At 43.3% G+C, this 27,123-nt stretch overlaps 1 protein-coding gene across 1 annotated transcript in view; it reads right to left on the bottom strand.

Moving 5' to 3' along the window:
* Window positions 1–27,123, bottom strand: part of MDN1 (midasin AAA ATPase 1) — a 196,929-nt gene that overhangs the window by 25,538 nt on the left and 144,268 nt on the right. The window contains 22 exon segments of the mRNA XM_017876823.1: window positions 2,628–2,789; window positions 3,888–4,051; window positions 4,228–4,383; window positions 4,909–5,135; window positions 5,754–6,239; window positions 7,118–7,233; window positions 7,755–7,860; window positions 9,189–9,315; window positions 10,245–10,391; window positions 12,243–12,405; window positions 14,800–14,998; window positions 15,489–15,562; window positions 16,513–16,622; window positions 17,439–17,585; window positions 18,480–18,601; window positions 18,922–19,016; window positions 19,653–19,748; window positions 20,147–20,382; window positions 21,793–22,066; window positions 22,599–22,760; window positions 24,390–25,095; window positions 26,035–26,144. Of these exon segments, the coding sequence (XP_017732312.1) occupies window positions 2,628–2,789; window positions 3,888–4,051; window positions 4,228–4,383; window positions 4,909–5,135; window positions 5,754–6,239; window positions 7,118–7,233; window positions 7,755–7,860; window positions 9,189–9,315; window positions 10,245–10,391; window positions 12,243–12,405; window positions 14,800–14,998; window positions 15,489–15,562; window positions 16,513–16,622; window positions 17,439–17,585; window positions 18,480–18,601; window positions 18,922–19,016; window positions 19,653–19,748; window positions 20,147–20,382; window positions 21,793–22,066; window positions 22,599–22,760; window positions 24,390–25,095; window positions 26,035–26,144 (4,185 nt within the window).

The following is a 27,123-nucleotide window of genomic DNA, read 5'->3' as shown; positions in this document are numbered from 1 at the left end:
ATAATGAATTCTTTTTCTAGCTCATTATCTTAAATTTGCTGGAAGTACAGTAGACTTCTGACATTCTTTTCCTCTTTGGTGCTAACAGTTACGCAGTTTTACAGCTTGACATCAGATTTAACACAGGACTTGACTTTGTAGAAGCTGGCATGTGGTCATTTGTCACTATGCCAAGACAAAAACCTAAATGAAGTACACTGGAAGGACAGTATTTAGGAAAAAGTCCTTGAGCAAGGGAAGAACAGGCTCTGGAGAGAACACAGTCAGACATAGTAAAAACTGTGAAATGTTGAAAAAAACTATTTTATACAGGAAAATAACCTGAGAAGAACACTAGCCCGCTGGGCAGAAGTAAAAAGAAAAAGTAGTGACTGTCAATCAGAAATTTTAATTTTGTAAGAGAAAATATATACTATGAAGATATTTGTCAATCTGAGGATGAGAATGCACAAAAAAGTAAGCTGCTAATTAGCAAGGAATTAAGATCCAAAAACCAGTAAACACTAATTATGACTTGGTTACACAGAAACAGCTTCCTGTGGATCAAGAGCTTTAATTACAACCTATATCTATTATCTTAGTACTGTCTAACCTACTTTCAAGTTCCCTTGAAACTACTCAGAAAAGATATGAATACAATTTGCATACTTAGAAAAATTTTTTAAAAGGCAAACCCACTTTTAGGACATATATTCTCAGAATGTTGATTGGAAAATACAGTTTGGCTTACTTGCTTGATTTTCCCGTTGAACTACATTATTTAAATTAGAAACATTCAGAGACAGACGAATAAGACCACACAGGAGGGAGTTTCAGATGCCCTTACCCGAGTATATTACTGCAGTTGCTACATCTGGGATAGCCACAGGGCTCCCAACATTCTACACATAGCAGAACCATTCCTACTCACAAACAGACAAAGGTCTGAAAGGCCAAAGTCATTCTACAGCCTGTCAGACAAAAGCTACAGTGCAAATGGACAAATCTAGCTGAGCCAAATCTTAAGGCGCCCGTGCCACACATTTTCCTGCCACTGTCTTTAGCATACAGTGTTTTCTCCAAGAAGCAATGGAATGTTAAGACTAGCTTGGTGCCCACCAGAGGGGGAGAAACCTGAGACTCATTCTTTTACTTATTATTACTACAGATAAACATATTTATCCTCTTGATACAAGGCATTAGGCTTGGCTTCCACTTTTTAACTCTTTCCAGTATTTCAGAGACTCAGAACTAAGAACTGTTAATTGTTTATAAGAAATCTAGACCCCATCTTCAGTTTGTAAATTCATATTTTCCTCAAGTACATCTCATCTGTATTTAGCTTGGAGAAAATCGTAGAATGCTAAGGAAAAAGAAAAACAAAACTTATATACTCAAATGCAGGTGGTTCTCACAAAAATGCATACAAGTGTAGGCAGATCTCATTTTACAAATGAGGAAACTGAGGCTTAGTGAGGTTAAGAGAGACCGAGAGCTGGACACCTCTATGACTAGACCTACCCACACCACGTTGCTATTAGATTTCACTGTCTACTGCCCGAGTTTCAAGGGGAGGGTCTACAATCTCTACAACCTCAGTGCTTTTCACAATACTGGGTACATGGCTGAAAGAACAAATGACTTCCCTGCTAAAGAAAAAAACTGGCTGGGCACAGTGGCTCACACCTGTAATCCCAGCATTTTGGGAGGCCGAGGTGGATGGATCACGAGGTCAGGAGATCGAGACCATCCTGGCCAATGTGGTGAAACCCCCCCCCCCATCTCTACTAAAATACAAAATTAGCCAGGCGTGGTGGCACGTGCCTGTAATCACAATTACAATTTTGGAGACTGTCTCCAAAACAAAACAAAACAAAAAAAAAAACCCAAAAAAACCAAATTTATTTATTTATTTATTTGAGATGGAGTTTTGCTCTTGTTGCCCAGGCTGGAGTGCAATGGCATGATTTTGGCTCACTGCAACCTCTACTTCCCTGGGTTTAAGCAATTCTCCTGTCTCAGCCTCCCGAGTAGCTGGGATTACAGACACATGCCACCACGCCTGGCTAATTTTTGTATTTTTAGTAGAGATGGAGTTTCATTGTAATATTGGTCAGGCTGCTCTTGAACGCCTGACATCAGGTGATCCACCCGCCTCAGCCTCCCAAAGTGCTGGGATTACAGGCGTGACCCACCGTGACAGTGGGGAAAAAACTCTAATAATAGGTCCATTATCATTTAATCACAATTACACCTACATGGTTAAAAGAAAACTTAATAGCCTTAAGGGTTTATCCTACAACTGTAGTTCAAGAGTTAGCTGAAGAAGATTTAAATTGGGGATGGGAAGAGAAGGGTGGTAACAGAAAGCAGCAGCTTTTAGACACCTCTGGAGTTTAGGAAACTCATCAGTTTGGGGGATAGGGTGGGTTGGGGATAGGGGGTATCATCTGCAGGTTCCCAGACTTTAGTGGAAACAGCGTTAGCAAAAGGATGCCAGACAAAGCCCTAAATAGTCCACAGGGAGAGCAAATCACATCCTGCTATTTGTGGTGGTCCAAAATAAAACCCTATCACACCAAAGACCAATGATATGAAATTTACTTGGGTCCCTGCTGCTCACAGTGCACCACGTGAACGGTCCTTACCTTCTGGGCAAGCTCCGTAAAGACCTGGGCAAGCACAGAGAGCAGCTTTGCAGTACTACGGTGAGTTGCCAAAGACATGGTCAGGAAGAAGAGGACAAGGTCTGAGTAGCTGGAGAGGACCGGCACCAGGCGCACCAGCAAGGAACAGGATTGGCTGAAGAACTGAGATCAAAACAGAACAAAAGGCCTGCTCACACTGCTTGGCAGGTACCAGATTTCCGTTCTGGAATTAGACAGTGGTGGTAATTGCACAACATTGTGAATGCACTAAATAGTACTAATGGCAAGTTACATGTATGTGTTTGTAACCCCCATCCCACCCCAATACACACAGCTCATTGAGATTTCTTCATTTACATATATCGTCACCAAAGTACAATCTCAAACCAATGTCTCATTTGGCTAACAATGTTGGTTTTTTAAAAATATAATGCTGGCCAGGCACAGTGGCTTATGTCTTTAATCCCAGCATTTTGGGTAGACTGCTTGAGCCCAGGAGTTCAAGTTCATGTTGCGTGGGCAACATGGCAAAACCCCATTTCTACAAAATATACCAAACAAAAAAAAAAAACAGCCAGAACCCATCTCTATAAAACTTTAAAAATTAACTGGGCACGGTGGTGCATGCCTATAGTGCCAGCTATTTGGGAGGCTGAGGTGTAAGGATCACCTGAGCCCAGGAGGTCAAGGCTGCAGTGAGCCATGGTCACGCCACCACTCTCCAGTCTGGACAACAGAATGAGATCATGTCCCAAAATAAAATAAATAATAAAAATAAAATGTTTATAAATAAATTCTGCTGACTGAAAATTAGCACTGGAGGCAATGCTACAGAATAACATACAATGTTCTGCAAAGTAAGGTGCTTCTCCGGACTTACTGCAAAGACTACAACTGCTTACTCTTCACTTACTGTAGTGGGAATGGTGTTTACATAGAGTGGCCGCTAAGCCTCCGTTGATAATGTCATCTATCAGTAACATCAAATATTTGGGAGTGTGTAAGATATGAAAGAATCCTAATAGATATTCTGAATGGTTAGCATTTCTGCACCTATGCATTTAACAATTAGCTAGCAAGCCCTAAGCTTTTCAAAGCTTGTCAATGACTTTGCACGTATAAATAAAGAGACCAAGTTCTTAGTGATTTTGGCACTGAGGCCTGCTCTGGGACTTATCCACGTGCAGGGAGGTAAAGCCCACTCTGCCTTTGCTCAGTGCATTCTGAAGAGGAAGAAGTTTGTAAAGAACAGTTAGTTACCAGGTGCTTTGCTGCTGTGCCATCCTCACCGTACGATTTCAGCCTCTCCAACAGCTCAGAGATGGCAGAAATTATTTTCTGCACATGCAAAGTGCTGACATCGGCCCAGAAGTCATCCTCTAAGAGTTTTGTTAGATGTCCTGATTGCAGTCTCTCAAAGCCTGCTGCCTCATTCAGAGAAAACAACATGATGAATAACAGAAAACAAATCCTTTCATCTCTATCCATGTAGTCATCTGTTTCTAACATCCATCCTTAACTATTTAGCCACAGAAATAAATCATCAAATACAAAAATTAAAACAGGCATGAAACTAATTTCTGCCTGATTTCAGACATACCGTACTCTTCTTGTGGGCTTGCTTGGTCAGTGTTCTTCTCTGCTTTTTCATTCTTGCTTTCTTCTAAGTTCTGGATGGCACAGAGGATGGCTCGGATAGCAATTTCCATTTTCTCTGAAAAATCTTCCACAAATCCTTCATCCAACATTTGATTTCCTAGCAAGTAACATGGTGTAAAACAAACATACAAACAACAATCATTTGCTTTAGTGCCTCTGGAAATCATTAAAAACACTCATTTCTTGATGAGTCACTGAGTCAAGCTGTGCCAGATACAAAGAAGAGACAAATTCCTTGCCTCGATAAACTTGTAAATTTATTACCTTGTATTAAAATTTTTACTAAAATAATGTAAAAATATGAAAATAACAGTTAAGACAGTATGAATAAACACTAACTTAGTCCAAATATCAGTGCCAAACTTTTTCAATCTAAGGGAAAACTAACAGACAGCTGATGCTGCCTTCCTATGTGTGTTACGAAGTATGTAACAGGCATCCAAACAAATGGGACAAAAAAGTTAAGAGCTGTGGATTTCAACCGCACCTCCCTGCCTCAGAACCCTGGACAGGTACGTGTATAGCCCAAAACATAATGTGTCTTAGGACAATGAGACTTTACATCTACAAGACATCATTTCTACAGTGGGCTTTCATTCCCTGACTGAACAATATTCCTTACCTCCTTGGCTACCTGAAGTAAGCAGATGTGTCTTCCAGGTAGTAAAGTCAGCCATGGCTTTACTAATTTCTCCTCTTACATATTCCAGACTTTCAACTAGTGCCATTTGTGAGTCTCTTTGCTCAACCTCCATCCCTGGAAGAATGAACAAGGACTCTAGGCCCTGCAAATGAACTGACACCTGGGACAAGCAACTCAGTGCAGAAGAGCACACTTCAAAATCTTTCCTGCAACAGAAATGCCACAATGTTGAAAGGAATGCATTACAATTCCCACAAACACACACCCCTCCCTGCAACCACTATAATAGACGCAAGGTAGAACTCACCATAGCTGAAGTTTACAGCTAAACACATGCCACAGAGTGCTGTGCAGGTCCACTGAGGAACAGAGGACTGAAGCACAATTATTTTCATAATTTGATTCTATTACTAAACACCTAGGTTTAGTAATGGAATAAATTTAGTAATTTATTCCAATAAATTTATTCCATTAATTTATTCCAATAAATGATAAATTTATTCCATTAATAATATTCCATTATCATTAGTCTTTGGTGTGATGGGCTTTTATTTTGGACCACCACAAATAGCAGGATGTGATTTGCTCTCCCTGTGGATTATTTAGGGCTTTGTCTGGCATCCTTTTGCTAACTAAAGTCTCAGAACCTGCAGATGACACTCCCTATCCCCACCCCACCCCATCCCCCAAACTGACGAGTTCCCCAGACTCCAGGACTGTCTAAAAGCTTCTGCTTTAACACCCTTCCCTTCCCATCCCCAATTTGGATAAGCACAATAAGAACCTAAGCACACAGAGAAGTGTAAAGATATAGACACACTTACCAAGAATGAAAGAGAGTCTCACAAGACTGCTGCCTAATTTTGTCGACATCAGCTTTCACTGTTTTAATGATTTTTAGCATCTCTGTTACTCTCGTAGTTGACTGTTGCCAAAGCTGATCCTGTTTCCGCATCCGGCAACCAGAGGGCAGCTGACTTCCAGGTACTGGAGATGGGTAGCTCAGATTGGAGGGAATTAGGTCTGGTACTACTCCACAAAGTTGTCCCTTGCTAAGTTCTGGTCCTTCCAGGCAGGGGGCAGGAGGCTGCCCCAGTGCCTGGGCATTGCCATGGCCTGGAGCTGGCCGTACACTGGGGCAGCACTGGAGGAGCCAGGAGAGCTGCTCGAGCAGAATCTGGCACTGCATGGCCAGGTGCTGCAGGCGCTCGGTCCACTGCTGCACGCCATCCTGAGGAGGGAAGGCCACGGGGTAGGCCAGGGGCCCCGTCAGCCTGCTGTGAATCTCTTGCACACAGCTGAGGAGGTTCCTGTACAGAGAAACCCATGGGAAAAACACAATGAATGGCACTCTAAACCATGTCACCACATTGTTTTAAAAGAAATTTGTGTTTCTGAACAAGCATGGGTTTTTTAATACAGTCAAGAAGGAAGAATCCCCCAGACAGGTAAAAAGTCTGTTAAAATGCCTCCCAAAGTACTTAAACCCATCTCTCAGTCTTTCAGGAGAAGTATCACGACACAATTACACCACTACAGTGACTTCCACTAGCAGTATCTAGTGAATGTGCTGTACTTTGCTACATAAACCCTAATGAATGGAGGAGAAAATACCTGAAGCTAAAGTGAACAGTCTGGAAATACTGTCTCTCAGCCACGAATCCATTCAACAGATGACGACAACTCTCCTAACTGTCCTCATCTCTTAATTATCTGTTTCCATTGAGGAGCCTCCATGTATGGCTCAGATTGCCATCTGGGGGATCCCCAAAGCCTAAGTAACAGAAGCCAACTCAAATCTCATCTGTGCCCAAGACTGTCCCACCCTAATACCATGAACACAAGCCTAACCATTGGCCCACATGGACTTTCGGCAATATATATCCTGATTCCAGACACAGGTATAGTTCAGCCATGACAATTTTCATTGCCTGACACAGCCCTGAAATCTCCACAGCTCCATATTCTCAGGAGGTTCAGTCAGAGCACAGAGGGAGAGGGACACTAGAAGCATATCACTGAAAACAAGGGGCAGAGCTGGGAGAAACCCTACCTGCCTCTTTGGGCCTTAAATTCATTTCACAATTGAGAGCATGTCTTATTCCTCTCCCCATGTGCAATAACTCTGAGCTGACTTGGATCTAATTCTTCTGAATTCATGCCACAAGCCCAACTCATCGGCTGATACCTGAGGATGATCCACTGCTCACTGAGCGTGGTCAGGGAGCGCCGCTGTTGGACGAGCATCTTCATCAAATGTGCTGAGAACCCTCTGCACCGTTCCACGTTGCCCATGCCCATTTCCTGGCAGAAGAAGGAAAAACATGCTGAAGGGGCTGCTGGCAAACACCCACAGATGTGCCCCTAGAAAGTTGTTTCTACTATAAGCATCAGACATGCCGCACTCTAGAGGTGACACATTCATTTTTTTGAGCAGTGTTTCTCCAATTATGCTTGCACCGATCATTGATATTCCATACAAAGGAACTGGATTTAACTCCAAAATGCATTTATTAGTGGTCTTTTCTCAATTCACAAAGGGAAGAAAGATCTAAAGATGGCATTCTCAATTTGAAGTTTTTAATTTTTCTTAAACATTAAGAAAATTTGTCCTGCTGGCAAGTGTAACAGAATTTATTTAAGGTGTTCTCTGATTTTGCACAAAATTACATTGATACTTATTTTAAGTTAAAGGATGTACTGCAAAAAGCTCAGTTCCACTAACAGGCTGTTATCACTTAACAAGGTCTGAGAATGCGGCCCTGGGATGAACAGAACAAGAGCTTTCCCTGAGCCCCTGCAAGACTCATGTTCTATCATTCTACCTTGGCAGGAGTTGCTAGTGCTGCGTTAAGCCTGGCATGCCGTGCAAGAGAGCGATAAAAATACTTCTGGCATCCATCCCATGAAGACGAGATTTCTGTAAGCAGCCTGGAAAAGATATCAACATCATTTACTTAATTAAAACCATGCTCTCCCACCCCAGATCCTGAAAAACTCAGATACTGGTATATTTGGCCATAACCAAGAGTCAGCTGTCTGAGGTGGTTTACTTCTATGAGGACTCATTCGGTGAGGCACTCATTAGTCCTTTACTTAACTTAGCACTGGAAGTATCATGAGGAAATAAATTTTGCTGACAATATGGTTTCTTCAATGAAATCTTCCTATCTTGGCAGTGGAGGCAAGGGGGTCATAAACTCTGATGCCTACAGGAGCCAGGCAAATAATGTAAGAGGACGGAGGACAGCCAAGCACAAAATGATGCATGGCAGTGACAGCTGACCTCAATGTGGGGAAGACACAGGGGTTGTTGAGGGTTCAAGTAAGCTGGAGAGCATGTGTCCTTTCAAAAGGAGGAAACTACTATTCAACTACAACACTGCTGACCAAATGGGAATGCAAGCCTACTTGGCAAATTTTCCTGAAAACCCGAAAATCCAGAATACTTATGTAAAATTTCCCTTCCACAATATTCTGTTGAATTCAAATTTAAAGCCCTGGGAGGGCCAACTGAGCAAATAAAACACACACATGTACTATACCCAGTTCATGCAAAGCATCATTCACAACATCCTCTGCAGTGCTGTAAATAGAGGTAGCTCTGCCTGTCTCAATAGTGTATGGACTTACAAATTCAATAACATTAGAACTTATGAGGAGTGTATGTATATAGAGCAACTAAAAATATACCATTTTCTAATAGATTTCCACACATATGATCAAATGAAGTAAGCAGACCTCAGGAAAATCAAGACAAAAAAAAAAGAAGAATGGAGAGGTGAATGCAAGGAAGAAAGAGAAAGAAAAGAAATGTTTTTTTTTTTGAGACAGTCTTACTTTGCTACCCAGGCTGGAGTGCAGTGCTGTAATCTCAGCTCACTGCAACCTCTACCTCCTGGGTTCAAGCAATACTCCTGCCTCGGCCTCCTGATTAGCTGGGATTACAGGCATGTGCCACCATACCTGGCTAATATTTTGTATTTTTAGTAGACACAGAGTTTTGCCATGTTGGTCAGGCTGGTCTTGAACTCCTGACCTCAAGTGATCTGCCCACCTCAGACTCCCAAAGTGCTGGGATTACAGGGATGAACCACCGCACCCAGCTTCACACTTTCATTTGAATGTCCACCAGGAGTCAGCTCCTGAGCCAGGCACTTTTGGTAGCCACAGTGGTGTTGCTATCCCCATTTTTGCAAATGAGGATAAGTGTTAAATTACTTGTTCCATTTATAAGTAGGGAAAAAAAACAGACAAACCTAGAATCAGCCTCCCGAGTGCTGCTGACGATGGACAATGCGCTCCGGAGATCTAACGGGTGAAGATGAAGCATCTCTTGAGGATTTTTTGAACGGGCCCATGCAAGACCTTTGCGATATGACAAACCTAGGAAATAAACAGCATTTGTTTAAGCAAAGATGCTTAGGAGAGAATGGATGTGCCCCCCTTTCTCTTGCTACTCAAAGCAAAGTCTTCTAAACAGCATCACCTGAGAGCTTGTTAGAAATGCAGACTCTCAGGATGCACCCACACCAACTGAAACAGGATCTGTAGCGGCACTTCCACAAGATTCCCCAGGTGAATTCACATGCACGTTCAAGTTTGAGAAGCACTGCTCTCTATGCTATGCAGCAAACAATGGTACAGCATGCAGTGACAGAAATTTTAAAAGTACAGATTCTGCCAGGCGTGGTGCTCACGCCTGTAATCCCAGCACTTTGGGAGGCTGAGGTAGGCAGATCACAAGGTCAGGAGATTGAGACCATCCTGGCTAACACGGTGAAGCCCCGTCTCTAGTAAAAATACAAAAATTAGCCGGGCGTGGTGTAGTCCCAGCTGCTTGGGAGGCTGAGGCAAGAGAATCACTTGAACCCAGGAGGCAGAGGTTGCAGTGAGCCAAAATCACACCATTGCACTCCAGCCTGGGCAACAAGAGGCAGAGGTGGCAGTGAGCCGAGATTGCACCACTGTACTCCAGCCTGAGCGACAGAGCGAGACTCAATCTCAATAACATAACATAACATAACATAACAAAACATAACAACATAACACAACGTAACATATAACATAACATAAATAAAAATATAGATTCTGAGAAACCTCATACGAAGAGGAAAGTATCAGGGAATCATAGATGGCTGGTCACAGGATTTTCCTGCATGTGAGTGGAACTCTTAGACATCTGGAAACCTTGCCTGTACCTTCTGTTGTCCACTATCTCAACTGTCTATGGAATTTCCCCCAAATCAGACATGTCATTTCTCTTTGTAAAAGTTGGTGACTACATTTCACTGGGTTTCAAGCGAGAACCTTACCAATTTTTGCAAGGTGTTTAAAGAGGTCTGACAAAGCTCGCTGTTTTTGCATGAGAATGTGCTTGGCTTCTGACCGCTGCTTCTCCTTCTCTGCAGAGGGTTCCACCTTTAAGCTCTGCAGCTCACTCACAGAGGAAATCACTTCACCTGTAAGGGAAAACAAGGTGGGGAGGGGAGACAATAAGAAAATCCCAGGGGTCTGGTAATGTGTTTGTTACCCAACACCAGGGACCTTTTGGAGAACAAAGGCCAAGCATCATTCATCTTTATACCCTGGGTACTTAACACAGTCCCTAGCATTTGGTAAAATCTCATTAAGTGTTTTAACCAAACTGGTCAAGGTGTATGGAAATAGAAAAATAACATACAGGATTTCAAGTCTCTTGACAATAACAACCCAAACAGCAGCAGTCATTCTTTTGTATTTAGGGGTTTTATAATCAATCAAGCAAATGCACTTATTGAGCACCAACTATGTGCAGTGCATTATACTAGAACTTTATAATCACTTGAAGGAAATTTCAGATTAATGTATGTTGAGTTTCCACTTATAGCTGGTACGTGGTAAATTCTCTTTTCATGTGCACAACTTCAGAAGCACCTATTTGTAGCTCCATTTTACAGACTTCAAGAAAGGCTCAGTGAGGTCTAGTCACTATCTGAAGGCCATGTGGTTAATGAGTAGATGAGCCAGGACTTGAACACTGGCCTACCTTACTTCAAAGCCCAAGTTCTTTCTATACAGCACCAAGCTGCCTTCCTGAATACACGTGGGTACCAATAACACAAGGGTGCCGCCTCCCTGCTGCAGGCAGTGTTATAGGCTGGGTTGTGTCTTCCCTGACCCCTCAATTCACATGTTAAAAGTCCCAACCCCCAGAACTTCAGAATGTGACTATATATGGAGACAAGGCCTTAGAGAGGTAATGAAGGTGAAATGAGAATGGGCTCTAATCTAATCTGACTGAAGTCCTTAAAAGAAGAGATCAGGACACAGAACACACAGATGAAGAGTGACCACGGGAGGACACAGTGAGAAGGTGGCCATCTGCAAGCCAAGGAGAGAGGCTTCAGAAGTAATCAACCCTGCTAACACCTTGATCTTGAACTTTTAGCCTCACACTGAAGCCACCCAGTCTGTGGTACTGCATTAAGGCAGCACTACCAGCCAAACATAGGCAATCACCAGTGAGTACAAGGACACCAAAGACATCAGACTGACAGTGCAGGAGAGTTAGAGGATAAGGGAGGCTTTACATCCCGCAGCGCATCCCCTCTCCAGGAGATGCAAATGGATCTGTATTCCACTCACCCCCATCCCCAGGCTTGAGTCACCTTGAGCAACACTGACAAGTTTTAAAAAAAGAAGAGCTCCCTGAGATTAGATGCAACCTCATTAAAAGAAACCCAGCCTCACTGACAGCACACTCACTGCAGGTGGGGGGTAGATGGGGTGAAGGAGGTAGTCAGAGGCTGCCAGGGGCCCAAACATTCTATAAAATTCTGGGCTCCCTTCCCAGCTATTGCTGTGTTACACTATGAGATCTTGGCTCTCGCTTTCTCTGAGCAAAGACAGCCTGAGAAATGAAACTGCTGTGCCTCTCTGAAGTGAAAAAAGCAAGAAGATGGGGATGAATCCTCCTCAAATGAGACAACTTCTTGACAGTGGGGACAGCTTAGACACTGGGAAATCCACCTCTGTGCCCCTTTACCTGTAACACCAACCAACAGGAACTAGTATAGACAAGGCGCTCATAAAATATGGCACAGTGCCAGGTTACATGAGAGGATGACAATGTGAAAATTATGACTGTGTATTCTCAGTAGGCTCCTGTTTCTGAGCTCTGTGGGTTTTTAAGCCCACTTGCTTATTCAATCAACTGTTCAGCACTACACAGGATATCAAAAAAGGACACAGGTGCCACATTCTCAGCCCTCCTGCGCCACTGGGGAAAACAGAGAGAAAGATCCACCCTTGACCTGGATGCTGGCACCCACCTGTGAACTGATCGAGGCCCTCCACAAGGCGAGGCAGGGGGCTCTCCTTCATGAATGTCAGACATATCTTCCTCATGCGTTTCCTGAGCTTTGGCAAGCGACGCAGAAGCTCCCCTTCGAAGCCGGAAGGAGCAGTGCCCTGACAGCACTCTGGAATTGTGGCCTGTGAGACAAAGGACAGGTTAGCCTCACTGCCAAGAATGGCAGGCCATCATTTTAACCTGCACGGGAATTAAATTTAATTGTTGCACACACAAACACATCCCTAGTTCAGCAAATATTAAATTACCACCATGTCAGAAGTCTCATGAGAACAAATATAGCATCACTAAAATTAAAAGAGACATACTGCGGATATTTAGAAAACCGTATTACTGCTCCATATGAGATCACTATAACGGAAGGATCCCCATGCCCCTACATCCAGCAATGCTTGCTATGATAGCCACAAGGAGCCTCCAGTTCTGAATTATGAACAGAGTAGAATGAATAATATCATTGCTGCCCTCAAGGTGCTGAGCCACTTTGTGTTTCTCAGACACAGTAGCCAGGCGAAACTGGTCCTACTCCTATGACCATTTACCCCTAATTAACAGTTCAAATTTCAGGAATTCAGATTTCTTTCCTTTTTTTTTGAGACAGGGTCTGGCTTTGTCACCTAGGCTGAAGTGCAGTGACCTGATCTTGGCTCACTACAACCTCCACCTCCCAGATTCAAGCGATTCTCGTGCCTCAGCCTCCCCAATAGCTGGGATTGCAGGCATGCATCACCACGCCCCGCTATTTTTTGTATTTTTAATTGAGACAGGGTTTTACCATGTTGGCCAGGCTGATTTTGAACTCCTAGTCTCAAATGATCCACCTGCCTTGGCTTCCCAAAGTGCTGGGATTACAGGCATGAGCCACCGCACCCCAGACACAGGAATTCAGATATCAAATGAAGGGAAGAGCTTTCATCCGTCAAGGACATATTTTAATTTTCTCCTGAACTTCCTATGTTGTCATTATTAGCAAATCAAAATTGTTGATCAGAATGACAGAAGCAGTGAGCTGACAAATACAGTCAAAAGAAAATAAATTTGGTAGCCATATCGTATCTCTGCAGCCATCTTATGGCTATATGTTCAGTTTCTATTATGAGTTTTGAACAACTAAAATAACAAAAATAGCTTAAGGACGTTCATTACTAACTCTGTGAACCTCAGATAGGAAATACAATAAGAAAACAAAACTACTCTTTAAAAAGTAATTTTTTCTGGAGAGACAGGGTCTCATGTGTTGCCTAGGCTGGTCTCAAACTCCTGGGCTCAAGTGATCCTCCTGCCTCAGCCTCCCAAGGTGCTGGGATTACAGCCATGAGCCACTATGCCTACCCAGAAATTACTCTCCTGAAGAGTGCCTTCCAATCCTAGAGCTCCCCACACCCAAGGACATGAAGCAGGAACATCCATTCTATAACAGACCTGCTAACTCAAGATTTATCACTGTTAAATTTTCAGAAATTTTGCAAGCCAAATCTTAACTGTTGGTTCTTGAAATTGGTCATAATGGGAGTATTTACACCACAGTAATCAGCATCTGCTATAAACCAGCACATCATGGCACATATTCACACCCTGTGCTGTAGCTTCCTCATGTGGTAGCCCACAGACAGCTTCAATGGCATATTCTTAAACTGATGCTTCAAATCTTTGCTCATAGCAGATGAAATGTTCACAGGTAAAAGCACAATTATTTCTCACAGGCTGACATTAAATTTTAAGCAGCAAGGCCACGTGCGATGACTCACGCCCACAATCCCAGCTCTTTGGGAGGCAGAGGCAGGGAGGATCACTTAATACTACAAGTCTGGCCAGCGCGGTGGCTCATACCTGTAATCCCAGCACTTTGGGAGGCCAAGGTGGGCAGATCAGGAGATTCAGACTTTCCTGGCTAACATGGTGAAACCCCATCTCTACTAAAAAATACAAAAAATTAGCCAGGCGTGGTGGCAGGAGCCTCTAGTCCCACCTACTCGGGAGGCTGAGGCAGGAAAATGGTGTGAACCCAGGAGGCGGAGCTTGCAGTGAGCCAAGATCACGTCACTGCACTCCAGCCTGGGCGACAGGGCAAGACTCCGTCTCAAAAAAAAAAAAAAAAAAAAAAAAAACTAGAAGTTCGAGACCAGCCTGGGCAACAAAGTGAGACCTCATCTCTACAAAAAATAAAAAAAAAAATTAGCCGGGCATGGTGGCATGTGCCTGTGGTCCCAGCACTCAGGAGGCTGACATGGAAGGATCATTTGAGCCCAGGAGGTTGAGACTGCAGTCAGCCATAATCATGCCTAGGCAACAGCGTGAGACTCTGTCTCAAAAAAAGCAAAAAAAAAAAAAAAAACCTTTTACCAATGAGATCAAGATTTTTTTGCCTTATTTTGCAGGGAAGTCAGGCAAACAAATACATACTATATATGTCAAAGGCATTTTCTTGTCTAGTACTGAGGCATGTCTTGCACATAACACATAGATCCCACTTGACCGGCTTGGGAATAAGCCAGCACTGTCCCACAACCAAGTACCTGCCCAGCTGCTGGTTGAGCTAACAGGGTCTCCCTCAGTGCCCTGTTCAGATTCTGAATGGAAGACGGTTCAACTGCAGCTCCATCTGTTGGCCTGGGCAAAAAGTCAGGCTGTTCTTCCTTGTCGCTCTCCACCAGGGATGACCGGCAGGGTTCACTCAGGACTGCTTCAAATTTCTTCATGAATTTAAAGAGGGTCCTGTCCCCAGATAATCACAGAGATAAGAAGAAAAAAATTGGATTAGCAAGTGAAGAAATACAAAAAATACATTATCATGCATCCATACATAATTTAATACCCTGTACCTTTTATATACAGTGATCTCCTTAAATATTAATACTTGTTTTATTTTAAGAGAAAAGTATGGCAGTTATTGTTATCCTCCTTTTCTAGAAGAGAAACTAAAGCCAGAAAGAATGGGATTGCTTTGCTCAAAGTATACAGCTAGTGGGTGGCAGAAGACTTGAGACAGCCTACTTTGTCTCAAGGCACACCAATCCTTACTGCAGGTAGACTTTGCTCAGAGAAGAAGAGGGTGGTGTTGAAAGCAACATCAAAACAATAAAAGTGTTATTTTTTGAGAAGTTTAACACACTTAATATTAAGTCAGGTTATGGTAACTATGTAGTCTTGCTCCCAACCACAAAAATTCTATTTTGGTTGTCCCCAGTTTTAAAAGACAGATTACCTGTGTGTCTTTTCTACAGATTGTTTGATGGACCAGAAGCTGACATCATTCCACCTGGAAATCTTAACAAATTCCTGTAAGATAAATGATGTTCAAGAAATGGCTTTATAAAGCTACTGTGATTCTGTTTCTTTCTAGATTTCTGTTCAGCAAAGACCCACTCTATCCCAAACACAGGACTGTGTGTCAGTGAACAAGTAAAACAAGTCTGAAAAAGAAACCATGGGCCAGGTGTGGTGGCTCACACCTGTAATCCCAGCACTTTGGGAGGCCACAGTGGGCGGATCACAAGGTCAGGAGATTGAGACCATCCTGGCCAACGTGGTGAAACCCCGTCTCTACTAAAAATAGAAAAAATAGCCGGGTTTGGTGGAGTGCACCTGTAATCCCAGCTACTCAGGAGGCTGAGGCAGGAGAATTGCTTGAACCCGGGAGGCAGAGGCTGCAGTGAGCTGAGATCGTGCCACTGCACTCCCGCCTAGGCAACAGAGCGAGACTCTGTCTCAAAAAACAAAAACAACACGTTTTGGTCTCAAAGTGATTTAAAAAAAAAAAAGAGAGAGCTGCTACAGTCACTAAGTCACCTGACATATACTCCAGCTTAGGAACCACCAAGTTAGCCATGTCCCTTGTACCATGGTTGGTTCCACAACCACTGGGAATATCAAAAAGAGAGGTCCCTCCTTCCTCCGTGGTAATTCAATGGTGTGTGGACCAGCACGACATGGCATAGCTCTGAGGTGGGAGACAGGCCTGGGCAAGACCAGGGGAGCACAAACAGATTTCTGTGGCAGTCCTCTGAGGAGGCTCTGACTGGCCACTCCACGAATCCCTCACACACTCTGCAGGTGACAAAAAAAGTCAATGCCACCGATGTACATATTGCCATCCTCCCTAGCAGTGGCAATGCTTTCCTGTATTCCCCTAGGTCCCTGCCGCAGTGTTAAATGGACAACAGGGTTAACGAAAGAGAATTTGCTGATTTTGTCCTCCCAAGAGTGATCACGACAGCTGTTCATCTTACTTTAAGTTCTTTTTCTAGGGGGGAACGAAGTTCCACAATTTTGGCCTGGACCCGGTCAAAGAATTGCTTGTAATAATGGTACAAATTCCATAGAACACTGCAAAGTGAATCTGGAAGAAATGAAAAGGAAACAAAAACACCACACTTGCTGCATGTGCTACTGGTGCCAGCTGTGGCCTTCATATTTCAGTGATGATCCTTCCTCATTACTCTCTATGCCATGAGATTACACTGAGTTTCACAGGCATGTTATTTAGGGATCCTGTCTGAGTTTAGCATTTCCCAGAGATGCAGGCTGTCAACACTCCCCTATTTTTCACTTCTGCTTATAACAGATGTTTTTTTGCACTTTTTTTCTTGAAGATGATGTACTCCTAGGTTCTTCTAAAATCAATGTCAAATTCTTTCTGTGAAACTTACTGTAAAATCAGCAGAAACTGAGCTTTTTTAAAAAGATGGCATATTAAGCAGTTCACCTCAAATGCTCATTCACGTACAATCTATACTCATCTTGCAGTGAGGCTTTTATCCCACTTGCTGTGGTCAGGGATAGTACTTGACAGTGGGCAGTTTTATGTGCATTTCGTTGACGGTTGGCAGTGCTTTCACTGGATGAAAGAAACTAATAATGGCCTGGATCAAGCAGCAGCTTAGCAGGACATTTATAGTGTCTAGACAGAGAGATGTGCTGCCTCAACATGCTAGGTCCTGAGATCTTCACCTGGCAATTTACTTCTGTCAGAGCTCACTAGTCATCTGCACCTCATTTTGAATGTTCTTCTCTGTATCTAATGTGAATCGCATTAAACATAACTATGTCTTATTTAAAACCTAGAGTGCAACGAGGCACCTGTCTCATGTAGAAAATTCAAAGCCTAACTCATTTTAGTAATGCAATGTCAAAGGAAAGGAAAAAAAATCCTCACCCTTTCCTTCAACCTGTGGCATCAGCAAGACGTGACAATGGAAAACCAGTAACATCTGAAGTCGCACATGGAACTCTCCCAGCGAGGATCCTTCAATAAATGCTTGTAACGTGCTGACCAACAACATCAAGGTCATCTGTTTGTCATCTTTAAAAATTCAAAGAGGAAAATATGTATGTTCCTTCAACCATGACGTGCACGCAATCTATTTGGGATACTATGGATGGCCAAGAGGTAGACATCACAATGTGAGGCTCTCAAGCAAGGACCACAGCTAAATTCTAAGCTGACTTAAAAGTAGCAGGCCAGGTGTGGTGGCTCATGCCTGTAATCCCAGCACTCTGGGAGGCCAAGGCGGGCGGATCATTTGAGGTAAGGAGTTCAAAACCAGCCTGGCCAACATGGTGAAACATCGTCTCTACTAAAAATACAAAAATTAGCCAGGTATGGTGGTGGGCACCAGTAATCCCAGCTACTCAGGAGGCTGAAGTAGGAGAGAATCGCTTGGGCCTGGGAGGCGGAGGGTGCAGTGAGATGAGATCGCACCACTGTACTCCAGCCTGGGCAACAGAGCAAGACAAAAGTAAATAAATATAAACAAATAAAAGTAGCAGCTGCACACAGGGCATGTGTTAAATGCACTCACAGCAAATTATGAAAAATGAATTATAAGATGCTTGTCACAAGTATAAAAAAAAGACTGTTCATTCAAGCATATTGGCTGCTACCTACCAAAAAGTCAACTTTCAGTTTGACTTCTATCATGGACATAGAGAAGAAGGAAACCTTATCATATGACTGGTTCTCTAGACTTTTGGAGAAGACATTTAAACCTCTCAGACTTTTGTTATTATTCTCTCAGACAAGCACGATTTACAGTTTTCTTGGCTGACCTCTCAGAAATATCATGAAGTCAAATGGGAGGCATTCCCATGAAAGCAGTGTAGCAGGAGAAGCGGGAACACGAAAATCTTACACTTTGCAGCACTCCATTTAGCTGGGAAGCTCTAAGTGGGCAGGAAATGTATTGCCAGGCATTACCTTCCTGTTCTTCTGTTTGTTCCTGCATGTGCTTCTCAAGCATTTGATAGATAGAGAACCAGTGCTTGGTCGATTTCTCGGTGTGGCGCTTCATAGTATTATCCAAACTCATGGACCAGCAGCTGAAATGAGAAGAAGCCAAGGAGGCATTTAGGGCAACCCATTTGAAATATCTGACACCAGAGATGCAGAGGCTACATGCTCACTATCCTCTCCTCCCAAATGGAGATGGAGGAGTCACCCAGTTTCCTCCCTCAAGAATATACGCTGTTGTCTGGACTGTATTCAGGTGATTTTAATGCCCTACTGTTAACGCTGTGATTAATAACTGAAAAGCACATTCTGTAGCTGTAATACTATATAAATCCTGAAGAAATTTAAACTAGCAAAAAACAAAAGCCCTTACAACCTAAGTTTAGGAGAGGGACGGAGAGTCACTTACTTCAGCTCCAGTTTACGCCACCGAATGATCATCTGACTGATCAAATCAAGATGTTTCCGCAAAGACAAAGTTCGACTTGCATTTTCCTCCCAATCCTAAAGAAACAAAGATAAAATTTACTATGGACATTATTCAATGCCATAATCACCTCCTCCCTCAAGAACATCTTGAACTTTGCTTGACTGAAGACTACTGGGCCCTTAAACAACTTGTACCAACTGCAGGAATGAATTTAGTGTACCTAGCTTCAAGTTCTTTCTGTTCACATGACAGAACTCCACCAGAGGCAAGTTTAGAGGCTGGCAAAAAAGCACAGTGTTTACAGACTGGAGTCTGAATTTGTGCTGTTTGCTATCTGACCTAGAACAAAGACATGTGGCCCTTTCCTGTCCAATGAGGAGGTAACAGCTGACTCAGGCCATGAAGGCACTGAAGGGGATAGTGTATGTGGGCACTCAGTTGGACTGAAGGCCCACCTGGAACGCCAGAAGGAGTGCACCCTCATTACCGGTGGATACTGCATCCCACTGGATAAAAGGCAAGGCAGCTAAACCTCACCACAGGGGCAACGGCCTCACTGGCAATGATTTCACCCCATGCCAGAAAAACTAAGGATGTTTATCTTTTTCCAGCCGAAACTATAATTTTCTGTCTAACAACAAAGGTGCCACAAGATATATCTTTTGCCAACTGACCACCAACAAAAATAAGGAAGAGAGGGATTAGCTCACCTGTGCCTTTGCCAGAAGGATCTCTAAGCCATTCAGGAACTTTGAGATGGGACTGGAAAGTGGGAAATTACGGATTCTGTGCACTACAACCAGGAGCTGCAGAAATAAAGATTTGGGTATCTCAGTAGGAATACCAGTGATCCAAAGTCACAGGGTACTGAAGAGAGTCCTGACCAGAAGTTTCCCCACAATTCTCTACTTTTAAAACACCTCTGAATAAACACAGCAACATGGTAACATTTTATTATGTGGTCAGCAACTCCTAACCAACAAATAAAATTAACAGAATCCCCAAACATCACTTATAAAAGAGAAATACAAAACTGGTATGTTCATCCTATAGTTAGTAAGTAGCATCTCACTGAACTGCAGTTCTTTAAGCTCTTGTTTATACGTATGCATGTGCAAGGGGGTGCCCCCAGGGATAATGGTGAGGCTGCATCCTTCTTGCAGATTCAGTACTGTGAGCATTCCTTCCTCAACAGCTGCCCTACCTGTTCAAGCGCTGGGTGTTCTGGCCAGTCCTGCAGCAAGTGACTGACAGCCTCTGAGAAACCTTGAAGCACAGGTTGACACTGCCGGGCTTCTGGAACATTGGGATGCTGGTAGAAGTCATAGGGCCCATCAGGCTTCATCATCAGGTCTGAGGGTGCCTCCCCAAAGAGTGTGTTATGGGAGAGGGTGCAGGCCAAAAGTTGGCTTCCCAAGAGTCGGTCATTCAGTTCAACTCCTGTGAAGTTAACATCACAGTAAAGTCAGTGAACTCAGTAAGTTGATCCATCAGCATGTCAAAAAGATGTCAGCAACGTGGCCAGGCACAGTGGCTCATGTCTGTAATTCTAGCACTTTGGGAGGCCGAGACAGGCAGATTGCTTGAGGCCAGGAGTTTGAGACCATCCTGGCCAATATGGTGAAACCTCATTTCTACTAAAAATACAAACATGAACCAGACATGCTTGTGCCTGTAATCCCAATTTCTTGGGGAGCTAAGGCACAAGAATTGCTTGAACCTGGGAGGCAGAGGTTGCAGTGAGCTGAGCTGAGATCGTGCCACTGCACTCCAGCCTGAGCAACAGAGCAAGACTCTGTCTCAAAAAAATAAATGCATACAAAAATAAATGAATCGGCCGGGCACGGTGGCTCAAGCCTGTAATCCCAGCACATTTGGGAGGCCGAGCGGGCGATCCAGGTCAGGAGATCGAACATCTGGCTAACACAGTGAAACCCGTCTCTACTAAAAAAATACAAAAACTGGGTGACGTAGCAGGCGCCTGTATGTCCCGCTACTCGGGAGGCTGGGCAGATGAGAATTGGGCGTAAACCCCGGGAGACGGAGCCTGCAGTGAGCTGAGATCCGGCCACTGCACTCCAGCCGAGCGCGACAGAGGAGGACTCCGTCCTCCAAAAAAAAAAAAAAAAAAAAAAAAAAAAAAAAAAAAGAATCAGCAACAATGAACTAATTGGGGACTGATGAATGCTATTCTCCCCCAAAGCAATACTGGCCTAGAGAACTGTAATCCTAATACCATGGTAGCTACCTAAAGCTCTCAAGTTTCTAGAATACGCAAAGGAAGTCAGAAACTGCCTAGGTATAAACAAAATGGTGTAGGGGTTAATTCACTGCATCCAAATTCCCAGTTTTTATACCTATTCTAGGTAAACAGAAAGGAAACTTAAAGCCTCCTTCCTACTTGTATGAAATAATGCCATGAAATCATGTAGGAAACTGCACTGAACCAACTATTAAACCATATTCCACGAGACTGGTTGCTCCCAGGTATATATTATTTCATTTGAAAAGCACTAACGCTATTTGACAGAAAGCAGAAATAATGCTAAGGAAAACACACACACACACACACACTTAAGTCCTTATCCTTATTAATCCCTCCCCCCAAAGGATCGAAACAATAAAATCCATCTTTTCTTGACCCATTTGTACACTCATGAAAATCCATCTTATTACAGAATCCTAAAATATTTTCTTGAATCAGCTTAAGTTCTTTAAGCCAAGGAAACTCCAATAAGGAATTAGGCGAAAACAGGAAATTCATGAGTGCGATTGTTACAGAAGTAGCAACAGCATCTATTTGCATTTGCTTTAATTTCCCAACTGCATAACAAAAGTAAACTACTATACCCATCAGGGGGTAGAAGTGTGTCACAAGCGATGCCCCAGTCTGATAGCAAGACAGAAACAGGCTGAGGTAATGCTTTGCTTCATGTGGCGGCAGAGTCTGTTGATACCAGAGGGATCGAGCAAAGTTGAGACACAACTGCTGGTGTATCAGCATTACCGCCTGCATTGAATTCTGGGAGAGGAGAGCTGGGTTTGTGGCTGCTTCCTCTTCTTGCCCATCTGAAGTTCCTTTGTTCTCCTCTAACGCTGGCTGTACCAAAATATCTGCAAAGTCCTATAAATAGCATTAGAGCAATTGAACTTTTAAAAATCAGAATCTACTTCTAATCAGACTAAAAGGAAGAAAGAAAAAAGCATAAGAATGACTGAGAAAATGAAATAGGACTAATATATGTATTAAAATATATTTTAAAAGACTACAGGCTGGGCACAGTGGCTCACACCTGTAATCCCTGTGCTTTGGGAGGCCGAGGCGGGAGGATCACTTGAGGTCAGGAGTTTTGGAGACAGCCTGGGTGAAATACTGAGACCCTGTCTCTGTAAAAAATATAAAAACTGGCAGGGTGTGGTAGCGTGCGCATGCAGTCATAGCTACTTGGGAGGATTGTTTGAGCTCAGGAGTTTGAGGCTGCAGTGAGCTGTGATTGCACCACTGCACCCCAGCCTGGGTGATAGAGCAAGACCCAGTCTCTAAAATACATGCATAGAGAGAGACAGAAAGAGAAAGAGAGAGAAAGCCATCAGAGGGAATGTATATGGCATCAAGGGAATTCATTCCAAAACAAACCCTGCCACCACTGTCCTACCTTTTCATGCAGGGGGAACTGTTTTCTGAACTCCCGTTCTTCCTCCTCCTCTTCGCTCAGGGTTGTCCTAGAGTTCCTGCTCCTGTATCTATATAGGCTGCTTTCCTGCTCAGCCTTCTCTTGGGCTATGCGTTCCTGTTCATCCCACTCATTGATGATTTCCTGAAAGTCACATAGACAGAAGCTGAGCTTTCCTTGCTGAGGCACTCACAAAGGCAAGATTTGCTATTAATTTCTCGCGAAAATGAAAGTATCATGACTCAAAAACAAATAAAAGCCAACATCCAAGAACTAAATTCCATGTAATAAAGAGCAAATGGGTTTTGTTTTCCAAGTGTGTAGCCTCAGCAACCAGTTTCCTAGATTCCCCCTGCTGTGTCATTGTAATTTTGAAGGTGTAAAACTTGCCACAGTACAGCTAATGGGAACTTCCTGTCAAGAAATAAAGGTGCTTTGTAACAAGGACAGACTCAGGGTTGGCCATGAGAGGGCTGTGGTTCAGATAGCACTTGGGTGGCACCCCAAGGAGCTGGCCAAGGGGTTCAGAAAAGAAACACTTAGACTAGGGACTGGGTGGTCAAAGGGCACCAATCAGGCAAAACTGGAATGTGTCTTACCAGACACTTCTGAAATTCCCTACCACTTCTAAGATTTTAGATCTTTAAACTGGCAAAAACTGTAAATTAAAGAACCATCCAGTACTGCTGAGGTTGAGGAAATAAGCACCCACCATCTAGGAAGGTAATTTGCATGTAAAGCCTAAGAAGTGTGTTTAGTCTTTGTCCCAGCAATCCTGATCTCTAAAATTTGTATCCAAATATATAGCTGTGAGACTATTTACTGTGGCATTGGGTTTTTTTTTTTATTTTATTTTGGGGGGGGCGTGGCAAAATAGTAAAAAGTATAAATAAGTATATACAAATGTAAATGTTCAATGATAGGAAAATAGTTAAATTACTTGTGGCATAAACATACAATAGAATACTTGGCAGTCACTAAATATGAAGCAGGTAAAGAATACAGAATAACAGAAAAATAATCACTATACATGAAGTTTTTAAAACCAAATAGAGTTATCAAATAGAATAAACTTTATTAGTGGTTTGTTGTACATTTTGTAGCAATTTAAGGACATGTCTCAGGGGCTCGGCGGGGGATTAGAATCTACCTCAACTGGAGCAACTCTTTTTTTCTGTTAATTAATGCTAAGATTTGTATTTTTTAAAAGCTGTTGCTACTAAAAAAAAAAATTGTAAGCCACTGGAACAAATTTTTAAAAATTTAGAGTGTCATAGACATACAGCTACAGGTAAATATTAATATATATATACACACACACAAGCAAGCCTGGAATAGGATACCTGATACGTTAGCACCATTTATACAGCTTTAAGTGGTAGGATCATTAGAAATTTTAGTATTCTCTTAATTGCATACAATGAGAGCAAATTACTTTTATTAATAAGGGAACATCTTAATGCGGTTGACATAAGTATCTGGCAAAATTACCATAAACAAAGTCAAAAGACAACTGACAAACTGGGAGAAAACGTGTAGTGTATAAAAAAGGGTGCTCTCATTTTTTTTTTTTTAATCTTTTAAAAACTGAGAGGCAAAGGTCCCCAAACATGATAGGTAAACAGAGAAAAAGAAGGAACAGAAAACAGAATGCCCACGCCCCAGCGACACTATCTGTGTATCTCTAGGCATGCTAATGTCCTGCAGGCCGCCCTGCTGTGAACCTGACTCTGCAGGAGCGAGGGCAGGGCAGGCCTCCCAGAGATGGCTCACCTGACACACGTGTCTGAAGAGCTGCAGGGCCCTCTGGTCCAACTCTCCCTTGCATAACACATGGGAGCGCAGGTAAAGGAGAGCATTCATCAGCAGCTGCTCCCGAGTGGGACAGGCTTTCTGGCCCTTGCCTTCCACCTCCTTTCCTCCTGAGCAATTGATGATTAGCTTCCCAAGGCCTCGTAGAACCTCCTCAGATTTCACTGAGCACAAAGTGTCTGCATGAGCATAGTAAGTGGGGAAGGTGGGGCCCACTGATGGGAAAGCCAGCAAGGCTGTGGCCAGGGTCCCCAGCCTGTCTGCACCAACCATACTGCTGTAGAGTGAGGTGTGGAGCTCAGAGGCCACCAGCCTCATGCCATGTTGTAACTGCAATATGGATGCCTGCAGTGGGCTCACGGCATCTGGATAGAAGGTGTACTCCTCCGCCAGCCGCTTCCGGAACTGGTGGTGTGACTGCTGCCAAGAGGCCTCCTCCTTTAGAAGGCTGTGGGCTACTTGGGCAGATCGTGGCCCATCCATGTGGAGGGCCTGCAGGAGCCGTGTGAGCAGATCCTGAACGGCAGGGGCCTTGGCGACACTAGTGACGTAGTGGTGGATCTCCTGCACCAGGGACTCGTAAGCAGGCAGCTGGGGTCTGAAGGCCTGTTTCTTCAACAGGCGACAGGTTAAATTATCCAGCCGATCCATCCTTTGGCGCAGCAGCCTGAAGGGAAATTAACACAATATGCAAATTATGTCAGAAGAAGAGCAGCAAATCTAGATTGGATCCTCAGCTAGGAAAACAGAAGGAAGAAATATCAGCTGCTGCTAAATAGTATTTCCAATATCATCTCAGTTGTGATAATAACACCGACAATTAGTTAATGAAAATGGTTAATATTTACATAGCAGTTACTGTGTCATGTATGTTGTTGGTGCTCAGATGCATATCTTACTGAAGCCTCATCATGACTCACTCGAGTAGATAACTACAATTATTCTTCTTATGCTGATACGGACACTGAGATTTAAGGCATTAAATGATCTACCCAACATCTAAAACCAAAGGTCAGGAGTAGGACTGGAACTCAGAACCTACTAGACTATACAGGCTGAGCATCCCAAATCCAAATATCCAAAATGCTCTCAACTTTTTGACTACCAGTCAATATGACACTTAAAGAAAATGCTCATTAGAGTATTTTGGATTCCAGATTTTCAGACCTGGGATGCTCAACTGGTATAAATATTCCAAAATCTGAAGAAAAAAACAAACCCCAAATCCAAAACACTTCTGGTCCCAGGCATTTTGGATAAGGGATCCTCAACCTGTACCATATTTCCTAATAACAGACCTATAGCCAAGAATAGCAGAGAAATATAGTGCATACCATCACACCCCACTTCTTCTATGCTGAGACTAAGTTTTGGCTTCAAACATCTTGGTCCCATGCGAACACACGCCTTGAATAGCCCCCCTCCCCTCCTTTCACAAGGCATATATTTTTCCTGACTATAAACAAGGCTTTGGGATCTAATTGCTAATGTAGTTTAGAGGTGTGTATTATCACTTCTACTCACACTATAATTACATTGCAAAGGTCAACTCCATCAAAAGGACAGTCAATAATCCCCGAAACAAATAGTCACTTTGCTGTGTTACCTGACGTGAGGATGAGAGTAGCTGACAACGACTTCATCTTCCAGGTCTCTTCCAGTCTGCAGCTGGGATAACAGGTTCCGGGTCTTCCATTCACACTGCAGTTGGTGTAACTAATGGAAAAGAGAGAAACTAGTCCACTGTGTCCCAGCTATGACCATGCACATGAGGACAATGTTCTGGGGACATGTAGAGGAACAAGATGGAAGGAATCTGGGTTCCTGAATGACCCAAGGAGAGGTGGCTCTGCTCCGTTAATCTAGACCACTCACATCAGAGTTGTGAGGGAAAAGAAACAACCTTATTTACACCACTGAATTTTTTAGTCTCTCTGCTATAAGAGCTTAGCCTTCACTCGAACTAATATAATTTTCCTTCTTCAAAATATGTACTAACATACCATTATCTTAATGTATTTAGTTCCTGAACTTGGTTCAAAACTTCAAATAGCAAGAGATACTACATTACCCAAATCAACTTGATTCTTTTTTAAGACAGGTTCTCAGCCTGTAGCCCAGCTGGAGTGCAATGGCGCAATCATGGCTCACCAAACCCTTGACCCCCCCACCGCCCAGGCTCAAGTGATCATCCTGCTTTAGCCTCGGGAGTAGCTGGTACTACAAGCACATGCCACCACACCCAGCTTTTTTTGTAGAGACAGGGATCTTACTATGTTGTTGCTCAGGTTAGTCTCGAACTCCTGGGCTCAAGTGCTCCTCCCACTTCAGCCCCTCAAAGTGCTGGGATTACAGGGTGAGGCCACCACATCCAGCCTCTACTTGATTCTTGAGTTTTAGATAGCAAGCACCAATAAGTTCAAAATTCCTAGGACATAGGGATACTATATTCTATCTAAAGAAATATCCAAATCCAGGCTGGGCATGGTGGCTCACGCCTGTAATCCCACCACTTTGGGAGGCCAAAGCGGGTGGATCACTTGAGGTCAGGAGTTTAAGACCGGCCTAGCCAAGATGGTGAAACCCCATCCCTACTAAAAATACAAAAATCAGTCAGGCGTGGTGGCAAGTTCTTGTAATCCCAGCTACTCAGGAGGCTGAAGCAGAGAATTGCTTGAACCCAGGAGGCGGAGGT

Source organism: Rhinopithecus bieti, unplaced genomic scaffold (assembly GCF_001698545.2).
Source record: "Rhinopithecus bieti isolate Rb0 unplaced genomic scaffold, ASM169854v2 scaffold_10354, whole genome shotgun sequence".
Lineage (NCBI taxonomy): Eukaryota > Metazoa > Chordata > Mammalia > Primates > Cercopithecidae > Rhinopithecus > Rhinopithecus bieti.
The sequence above is the reverse complement of the archived record's forward strand: the minus strand, read 5'-3'. Positions and strand labels throughout refer to the sequence as shown.